Source organism: Arachis ipaensis, chromosome B02, assembly GCF_000816755.2.
Source record: "Arachis ipaensis cultivar K30076 chromosome B02, Araip1.1, whole genome shotgun sequence".
Lineage (NCBI taxonomy): Eukaryota > Viridiplantae > Streptophyta > Magnoliopsida > Fabales > Fabaceae > Arachis > Arachis ipaensis.
The window spans coordinates 106,371,989-106,382,261 of NC_029786.2; the positions used below are offsets into that span (position 1 = coordinate 106,371,989).

Genomic DNA, 10,273 nt, shown 5'->3' on the forward strand with positions numbered 1-10,273 from the left:
TTATGTGACAAATGACGAGCTTTAATATCAATCTCAACTGCATTCAGAAGCTCTTCAGCTCTGAAATAGAATTCTCCAGCACATGTCATTGCTAAATCATGAACAAGATCATGCATCACAAATTTATTTCGCCAAGTACTATGAGGTTGCAAAAATGATCTCGCAATTAATTCATCAAAATATTCACCACCAACTTCTTCCATAGTCTTTTTTTCTACTGGTTGCAAAAAATTCTCTGCCATCCATAACAGCATCAATTCATCCTTAGTAAATTCATAGTCCTTGGGATACAAGGAACAATAAACAAAGCACTGCTTCAAATATGAAGGAAGAAAATAATAACTTATCATTAACGCTGGAACAACATTTATTCTGTCATTGGAGAGTTTCCAGATTTCACTCTTCAGTAAATGATTCCAATATCTGACATCAGTATTTCCACGCAATATGCCTCCAAGGGCTTGAGCTGCCAAGGGCAATCCATCACACTTCTTTACGATATCTCTGCCGATTTTTTCCAGGGTTGGATTATCCACAGAAACAGTTGACAGACGTGCATGCTTTGTAAACACCAACCAACAATCTTCATCGGACAATGATCTTAGTTCATGAGGTGAAACAGTCTGCACTAAAGAAGCTACTTTTTTGTTTCTAGTGGTTATTAGAATTTTACTTCCCTTAACCCCTTTTTGAAAAGGTTTTAGAAGCTTATCCCAATCACTATAATTTTCATTCCATACGTCGTCCAAGACAATGAAGAACTTTTGCCTCGACAACTTTTCCTTTAAATCAAGCTGAAGTAAATTCAAATCTGTCAAATTACAAGAACTTGAAGTTATTACCTCGATTATAGTCTTGGTGACCTTGACAATATCAAACTCTTCTGACACACAAACCCATCCTCGTAAATCAAAATTCTCCTTCACTTTGTCATCGTGGTAAAGCAATTGGGCCAAAGTAGTCTTTCCTATTCCGCCCATGCCCACAATGGGAATGACAGATAAATCACCATCAGCAGCATCATCATCATCCAACAACAGTTTGAGTATGGCCTCCTTGTCTTCTTTCCTGCCACATATCTCCGATGGTTCAACAAGACATGTGGATGGAATTCTCCATGACATGTCCACCTTGGCACTCTCCTTCAGACGAAGATAATTCTTGCGTGCTACAACAGACTCTAGTCTTCGAACTATGTTTTCGATGTCACCAGTATCTTCTATATATGAATCAACAAGGCAAGACCAGGAGGAAGAGTTACTTGGATCCCTTTGAGCGGCAGCAATAGCGGCTTTAGTGGAGAGTTCGTCGAGCAAGTCATCAGCCATAAAGAGAGCATCTTGAAGATCAACAAGCCACTTCTTGACTTTCTTGTCACTGAACTGCTTCAGCTCAGCATCATCAAGAACAGGTGCAACATCATACAGATAATTCTGCAACCTTCCAAGCAAGTTGTTCCTTTTGAGGAAAGAGTCGTCTTCTTCAAGTATTGAAGTCAGGTTGTCCAAAACAGCATCAACAAAGGGAGAGAGGTAAGCTCCACCATAAAGTTTTTCAGCCATGGTTGAATCTCAAGTGAAGCAGATCAGATGGGATCAGAACAAAGAAAGAAAGTCAACGGATGAGGGAAGTGTTTGCTTTGTGTGGTAGGTGAAGTTGATTTGACGAGGTTTATGGTGTTCGGACAAAATGATGGGATGGTGTTGTGAAAGATAAACAATTGGTTAATGTATTGGTGAGTGTGCTAATCACATGCTTAAAAAAGGTATGTAACTCTCCATGAATTATGATACTTTATGCTGCCTTCCCATGGCTTCTTATTTTTTTATTGGACAAACTTTGTTGTTATATTAATTTAGTAATTTAAGAACAAGCTGTAACGCATTACCAATTTGTAAACTAAAAACTAGCTGTGGTTGCTCTCAGTTGTGATTAGTAATTGACGATTTCATCTTTTTGGCACAAAAAATTTGGGAGATAGATATAATAATCATGCTAGATTGCGTTATGATAAATTAAATAAACATGTAAATATGTGTTAAACAATTCACTTGTTTTGGGGAATTAGTGCAGGGGTGGTTGTCTTCCATTTATTAATCCTTAGGAGGAAGCCATATCAGTAAAAGGACAGAAAATGAAGAAAAATGTACTTAAATTTTAATTAGGGTTTAGGATAATTTAAAATTGGGATTATTATGCATTATTATGCCACAAGTGATAGATTATAAAGTAGAAACAACTTTTCCTTGTGATTCTAAAGTTATATATACTCAGCCATAGGTGAAATTCTTGATTGAATGAAATTATATTATCAGATAAAATTGGTTCCCTAGCATTATTGTATTGTAAATTATTTTTGGCTAACCAATGAAAAACTCTTCTGCAGAAGATTGCAAAATTTCAGGTGAAGCACAGAAGCCTCAAGCAACATTATCTTTACAGCCATCAATGGCTGACCCTTCGAACCGCTTGGATTCACTCAGCCTATGATACAAAACTACAAAATTCTCAAAAAATAAAAGAAATTCATTCTTGGTAACTTAATTATTCATGGATACATAAGTTTCATTTCTTGTTCTTTCCTTTCTAGGTATGTGCAGAATATCCTTACATGGATCAATTTTATGGACTCTTCTCAGCTTATGCACCTCAAATTCGGTTTGTATTTTATCTCAAATCTCAAATCTATATATCTATATATAAATCATATCAGTGTTCTTGTAATGCATGTCTCTGCATACAAGAATCTAAATTATAGTTATGAATGTGGAAGGTAACACTATTAACACAAAAATAATAACATTGTAAATGTAAATCAGTAAATGACGGAAACTTTTCGCTTGATGTTAAATTATAGTATAAGTTACAAGTACATCTTCTAAAATTAAGTCTGTTGTTGTAGTGTGTGTATGTATAGATATACGTATCTTCCAGTATTTATCAATGGATCTATGCATGTATGTAACATATATGAATAAAGCAGGGGCTTATGATGCTGCCACTAAACAAGACATCAGATGATGGACCAACTTACGTGAATGCTAAGCAATACCATGGAATCATAAGGCGTAGGCAGTCACGTGCTAAAGCTGTTCTTGCCAATAAACTCATAAAACGTTGCAAGCTTTGAGCATTCATCAAATAAAACAATTCAATTAATAAGCCAATTTAAGCCGAGAATGCAAAACTTTCTGTATTAGAAAAATAGCTGCAGTTTCTTAAACTGGATTAGTTGAATTTTTTAGTAATAGAGTTATGTTATAAGTTGTTTGTGTTGCAGCCATATATGCATGAATCGCGCCATCTCCAACAATGGAAATGGCAACAGTGGAAGTGAAGCAAACAAAAAAGGACTTGGCCATCAACTACATTCCAGTGGTTCTCAGAATTCTGAAGTCCTACGATCCTCGGCCGGAACCTCGAATTCGTTGAAGGAAACAAATGGAAGCAGTCCAAACATTTCATCAGAGGTGACAAGCATGTACTCATCAAGAAGAGGAATTGATGGATTTGCCATCAATCACATTGGAACTCCTATGCACTCCCTTACAGATATGATGGACACTGGACATGGACATAGCATGATCATGCCCGCGAAATGGGTTTCGGCTGTGGTCGGAAACTGCTGCAACCTTAATGTTTGATCTGGCAAGGATATTAAGCGAGTTTTGGTGTAGCATTGCACCAAAATCTTCGTATCCTTGTCAGGCCAGATGGAAAATGCTATTTTCCTTTCTGGTGCTCAGGCAACTCATCCTTGGCTCAATTATATTCTCTATCAATTTTAAAAATATTTGTTACTTTAAAAATTTTGCATATTAACAATTCAGTGTTTCTGAATACAATTTGCATCAAGATACAATGAGTTATTAATATATCAAACTTAAAGTTACAGATTTTTTGAAGTAGATGGAGTATATAATTATAATATTAAAATATAAATAGTAATGTAATTGTCTTTTTGCAGAGGCTTGATATTCTGAAGCAGAAAGACTAATGAATTATGATGTGTGTGTATTGTGTTTAAATAACAGCATGAATTTGTAGCATTTTTATGTGTGTGCTTTTTATTATCATATCTAGGTTTGGTGTTCTATTTATGAATTTTTGACTTTGTCAAGTAATGTATAATGTCTTCTTTGTTAGAAATAAAAATAAGATATTTGACTAATGCATATTACAATAACTGGTTTCTTATCCGTTGCTACTTTAGTTATACTTTCTGCATAATTAACAAAAACATTTTGAAAGTAAATTACAATATTACACAGAAATTTCTAATTAATTAATCTTACTATAATAGCATACATATCTTCTATATAATTAACAGAAACACTAAGAATTGAAATGGATTGAATATTTGCAATAAAAATCTTGTATTTTTACACAAAAAGCTAAGGTAATGTTTTGCTTTTTAATTTTTTTTTAATACTGATATGTTTATAATAAGTTGTTAATTGTTTATTGTTGTTTAGTTAAAGTGACATCATTTGGTAATTTCAAATCGACATTGTCAAGCAAAGACTTCTAGGGCTTGTTTGGGTGAGCTTTTAAGAAAAGATCTTTTTTCGAGTTATCTTTTTTTTAAAAGATCTTATAAAGAAGTAAAAGTAATTTTATGTTTGGATATCTCATGTAAAAAGGTCTTTTTATCAATCAATTATGTTTGGGTATAATAATATAAAAGTACTTTTTTGTTTATTTATTATATGAAAAACATCTTTTTTTAAGAAAAAAAGATTTTTTAAAAAAAGATGTAAATTACAGCTTCTCAAAAAAGATCTTTTTTTTATTTTACTAGTACTTTTACTTTTACTATTAGAAATTTGCCAAACACGTTAAAAAATAAAAAAAGATATTTTTTATTGAAAAAAGATTTTTTCTAGTTTCATGAAATACTAACAAAAGAATATGGAAAAACAATGTTACTAATTAGAGGCAATTCTTTGTCACCAATACACAATAAAACAGAGAAAAAGGGGGGCAAAAATCATAGATCAGAAAGGCTCAATGGTGCAACACAATTAATCACACTCCTCCAATACATAAACGCCAAGGTAAGTCACCAATATAACTGACATGATACATCTAAAGAAAATTTCAAAAATCCCAAAAAGTAAATATATGTCTGCAAAAGGAGCATGACCATGAGGTTTGTAGAAAGTAGAAACCAAACCAAAAGTCTCAATCTTCAAAAGGTTCCAAAAGAAAATAAAGAAGCTAAGGAATTAAATTTTCCAATGCAATGGTCACGTTGCTCAATTGTGGCCATGATTATGGGTCTCCCTTGTTGCTCAGTTGCTTTCTGCATGAAAGTTTCAGTCTCACGTGTTACCACGACATATAAGTTATCATATTTTTTGAGTAATCAATGTTATTGGAACATTGTAAAGTATATAAAAATCTTACTGTTACTGTCTTATTTCTCAGAAATCAGCCCTGTGTATTGCAATGATTGAAATTGTTGGGTGGATGGATAATCTGTATAAGGTACAAGTGTTAAGTAAGGAAAGGTATAGCACATGTATAAGAATGATTAAAAATGAAGAATAAGAATATTGTAGAGAGAATGAAGAATGAAAACTCGTGAGTCACTGTATATGCAGAGTATAAAATATAAATGATGATGAATAACATAAATATATATTGAGGGAATAAGAATAATGTTGTGTGCGTATCTGTTGTAGTTGTTGGATTACCAAATCCATCTGCCATCAACTTGAATGGCGGGGATGTGGGAGATTTTGGGCCAAAGCTGTGGATCCTTCTTCTGACATTGTTTGACCAGCAAAGGGCTGCCATAGATGCTGAGTTGTATTAAAGAGGCAGGCAGCTTATCTCCCTCGATATAATCCAACTTGTCACAATACAGAATAGTTAGTTTCTGGAGGGAGGTGAGGTGGGCAAGTCCCTTGCATTCCAATGTCTCCACACTTTCAATGCGATCCAGTGTGAGAGACTCAAGGGAGGCAGGCAACCAACCTTCTTTTGGCAGGGACTTCACACACTCGCCGTATTGACCATCAATGTTAAGATGAGTAAGCCCATGAAATTGCGAATTCATGAATGCTGCAGAGCTCACCAGTTCCTCGCTGTAGCTGATTTCAAGAGATCTCAGGCTATGGTGTGAATCCCCATCCCCTGTAGGAGACAAATCAACAACCTCTGTGCAACCCAGTAATGTGAGATGCTGTAGCTGAGGTGCTGCCATCCATAGCGTTGACACAGATTTCAAACTCCGACAAAAGAAGATATATAAAGAAAGGAGACAAGAAAGAGAGCGTGACACCACAAGAGACTCCATCTTTTCGCAACCGGTGATACGAACACTCACGAGATTCGGAAAGGCATCCAATAACGAGAAGGATGTATGTGAATCACAGCTGTTCTGTATTGATAGTTTCTGCAGCGAGTGATGTTGCCCATCCATTTCGAATTCTAATTCTCCACAACTCTCGATCGACAAGTCTTGTAGTGATGGGGGAATAGCACTCATTGGAAACAATATTTGGGAGGAACAATCTGAGATGCATAAAGAAGTGAGGCAAGTCAGTTGCATGTGCGTAATGGCCTCCACCACAGACCCCACTAGATTCTTTCCCGAAATTGAAAGAGTGGTAATCGCAGGAGCCCTTGGAACACAACAACTCAGCTCATCGCAATTCTGAATCTGAAGTGATTGCAAAGATGGAAGTTGATTTGGCAAATCTCCTCTCAACATCGGACAGAAACCTATGGTAAGCTCCCTAAGTCGAGGAAATGCATTCAACTCCATTGAATGCCACTCCTTCCAGCAAGGCATTGACCAAAACGAAAGAATTTCGAGCTTTGGAAATGGAGTCTCCAAACAAGATTCATCGTTCTGGTAAAAGTAAAACTCAGCACCCACAGTTGCCAGACTTGCAAAATCTGAAATTGATAGGTGCTTCAAAGAGGGCAACTGTCCAAGTGAAGGAAGCATACAGCAACTCCAGCAACCATCCAGTGTTATTGTGGTGATGTTGTGGTAGGAAGAATGTCCCACCCAATCTGGAAATCTTGTACCCCTGTAACCATAAATATATAACTCTTTCAAATTAGCGTGAGGTCGTAACTTGTCAAGTATATCTCTTTCCATTTCGGAATCAACTGTATTCTCGTCTTTATTCCACGACCAACGTAACGTCATAGAATCAATGCCATCCTTATCAAACATTCTTGCCATCGAAGCTTCATTGCTGTTGACCACATTCTCCAACTTGTCAATGGAAATAGATTGGTGTAGATCTACAAGTGCTCCCAATTCTTTAATCTTGTTTTCTTCATGCTTTCCAACAATATAATCACTTAAAAATTGCAAACTTTTTAATTTGCTCAAGCCTTTTGTCATCTCATGCAACTGAGTCCCTCTAATATCAAGATGGCGCAAATTTACAAGGTCTTTCATGCCAACAGGTAGCATTTTCAGATTTCTACAGCCAAACAACTTCAAGGTCTGCAAGTTGTATAGGTTACCCATTGACTCCGGCAATGCCACAATGTCAGTCCAAGAGAGATCCAAGTAACGCAGATGAATCAACTCCCCTATTGAATCAGACACTGACTCAAGAGGAAACCATTTGAACGACAATGCTCTCAGGTACTTCAACTGTGACAACATGATACAAGGTGCATTTTCCATATTGAATGGAATCCGCTTGTTCAAATTGATTTCAAGAAATGTCCTTGTATGTTTTACTCTATCACAAACTCCCAAAAGATTTGACATTGGACAATTGCCTTTGGCGTTATGTGACAAATGACGAGCTTTAATATCAACCTCAACTGCATTCAGAAGCTCTTCAGCTCTGAAATAAAACACTCCAGCACATGTCATTGCTAAATCATGAACAAGATCATGCATCACAAATTTATTTTCCTCGATACTATGAGGTTGCAAAAATGATCTCGCAATTAATTCATCAAAATATTCACCACCAACTTCTTCTATAGTCTTTTTTTCTACTGGTTGCAAAAAATTCTCTGCCTTCCATAACAGCATCAATTCATCCTTGCTAAATTCATAGTCCTTGGGATACAAGGAACAATAAACAAAGCACTGCTTCAAATATGAAGGAAGAAAGTAATAACTTATCATTAACGCTGGAAGAACATTTATTCTGTCATTGGAGAGTTCCCAGATTTCACTCTTCAATAAAAGATTCCAATATCTGATATCAGAATTTCCACGCAATATGCCTCCAAGGGCTAGAGCTGCCAAGGGCAATCCATCACACTTCTTTACGATATCTCTGCCGATTTTTTCCAGGGTTGGATTATCCACGGAAACAGTTGACAGACGTGCATGCTTTGTAAACACCAACCAACAATCTTCATCGGACAATGATCTTAGTTCATGAGGTGAAACAGTCTGCACTAAAGAAGCCACATTTTTGTTTCTAGTAGTTATGAGAATTTTACTTCCCTTAACCCCTTTTTGAAAAGGTTTTAGAAGCTTATCCCAATCACTATAATTTTCATTCCATACGTCGTCCAAGACAATGAAGAACTTTTGCCTCGACAACTTTTCCTTTAAATCAAGCTGAAGTAAATTCAAATCTGTCAAGTTACAAGAACTTGAAGTTATTGCCTCGATTACAGTCTTGGTGACCTTGACAACATCAAATTCTTCTGACACACAAACCCAACCTCGAAAATCAAAATTGTCCTTCACTTTGTCATCGTGGTAAAGCAATTGGGCCAAGGTAGTCTTTCCTATTCCGCCCATGCCCACAATGGGAATGACAGATAAATCACCATCAGCAGCATCATCATCATCCAACAACAGTTTCAGTATGGCCTCCTTGTCTTCTTTCCTGCCACATATCTCCGATGGTTCAACAAGACATGTGGATGGAATTCTCCATGACATGTCCACCTTGGCACTCTCCTTCAGACGAAGATAATTTTTGCGTCTTACAACAGACTCTAGTGTGCCAACTATTTTTTCCATGTCACCAGTATCTTCAATAGGTGAATCAACGGCACGAGACCAGTAAGAAGAGTTACCTGGATCCTTTTGAGTGGCAGCAATAGCGGCTTTAGTGGAGAGTTCGTCGAGCAAGTCATCAGCCATATAGAGAGCATCTTGAAGATCAACAAGCCACTTCTTCACTTTCTTGTCACTGAACTGCTTCAGCTCAGCATCATCAAGAACAGGTCCAACATCATACAGACAATTCTGCAACCTAACAAGCAAGTTGTTCCTTTCGAGGAAAGAGTCGTCTTCTTCAAGTATTGAAGTCAGGTTGTCCAAAACAGCATCAACAAAGGGGGAGAGGTAAGCTCCACCATAAAGTTTTTCAGCCATGGTTGAATCTCAAGTGAAGCAGATCAGATGGGATCAGAACCAAGAAAGAAAGTCAATGGATGAGGGAAGTGTTTGCTTTGTGTGGTAGGTGAAGTTGATTTGTCGAGGTTTATGGTCTTCCGATGTCATGACCCGAATCAAGCCATGACTGGCGCTCAAGGGACAAGTCCCTCAGCAAGCCAAACGACCAAATTTTCAGAAAAACGGACAGAATCTCCTCTGTTTCTAGGACCTTACCAACATAAATGTTAACTCCCTGTATTAATAATAAACCTCCATTTCCAAGACAACAACAATAATATACTCCAAATTATATCCACAACCAAATATATCCAAAATACGCATCATATATATATTGAGTTGATAACTAGAGTATATAGTTAAAACCATAAGTCCTACATAACCAAATCATAATCACTACCTAAACAGTTCAAGGTTCAAAATAACATAACCCACACGAGGATCCTGCCTGTGACATATGGAGCATTGACATAATCTAGATTTTGAGCAAAGGTTCCATTACATAATTACTTAGCCCTTGGAAAGAAGAAGGGCTCACCAAAATGACTAAGATCTACTGAGGGGCAGGTGGAATGGAACCTGGAATGACTCCTGTATCTGAAAAACATGAGAATATAATAGGGTGAGTTTTGCAACTCAGTGAGCAACATTACATCTATAAGCCACACGAGACAATACAGAGTTTACCTTGAAAATTATATTTCATTTCAGAGATGAGAAATTCATATTAATTAATTATACAAACATTAGATAAATAGTTAAGCGGATGAACTGAAATGGGAGTTCTCATTCCAGAAGTCAAATCAAATCAAATATTACACACCTAGGGCGGCTCCACCTCTAAGGGTAGCCCTTTCCTCTAGTGTGCCCGTACGGTATAACAGATCCAACGTGTGGCCTACACGTTAGGCTAGCAACGCCCCT

At 36.7% G+C, this 10,273-nt stretch overlaps 2 protein-coding genes and 1 long non-coding RNA gene across 4 annotated transcripts in view; 1 reads left to right on the forward strand and 2 right to left on the reverse strand.

The window, feature by feature from the left end:
* Positions 1 to 8,985, reverse strand: part of LOC107626328 (putative disease resistance RPP13-like protein 1) — a 29,095-nt gene extending 20,110 nt beyond the window's left edge. The window contains exons 1-3 of one of the 2 annotated variants that reach the window (XR_002358194.1): positions 5,700 to 8,985; positions 5,410 to 5,481; positions 4,913 to 5,305 (exon numbers count right to left, since the gene is read on the reverse strand). Coding sequence is in view for 1 of the 2 variants with exons in the window: in XM_021116647.1 (XP_020972306.1) it covers positions 5,700 to 8,971 (3,272 nt within the window). In the remaining variant the exon portion in view is untranslated. Of the gene's footprint in view, positions 1 to 4,912; positions 5,306 to 5,409; positions 5,482 to 5,699 lie in introns of those variants that run through there. The other variant, XM_021116647.1, reaches the window with a different exon arrangement.
* LOC107628016 lies at positions 3,137 to 4,049 on the forward strand. The gene has a single exon (XM_021116656.1). It carries the CDS (start codon positions 3,291 to 3,293, stop codon positions 3,642 to 3,644), a length of 354 nt encoding a protein of 117 aa, XP_020972315.1. The 5' UTR covers positions 3,137 to 3,290; the 3' UTR covers positions 3,645 to 4,049.
* The window catches only part of LOC110269105, a 2,601-nt gene continuing 2,116 nt past the window's right edge, over positions 9,789 to 10,273 (reverse strand). The window contains exon 2 of the long non-coding RNA XR_002358197.1: positions 9,789 to 9,946. This is a non-coding gene — a long non-coding RNA (uncharacterized LOC110269105). The remainder of the gene's footprint in view (positions 9,947 to 10,273) is intronic.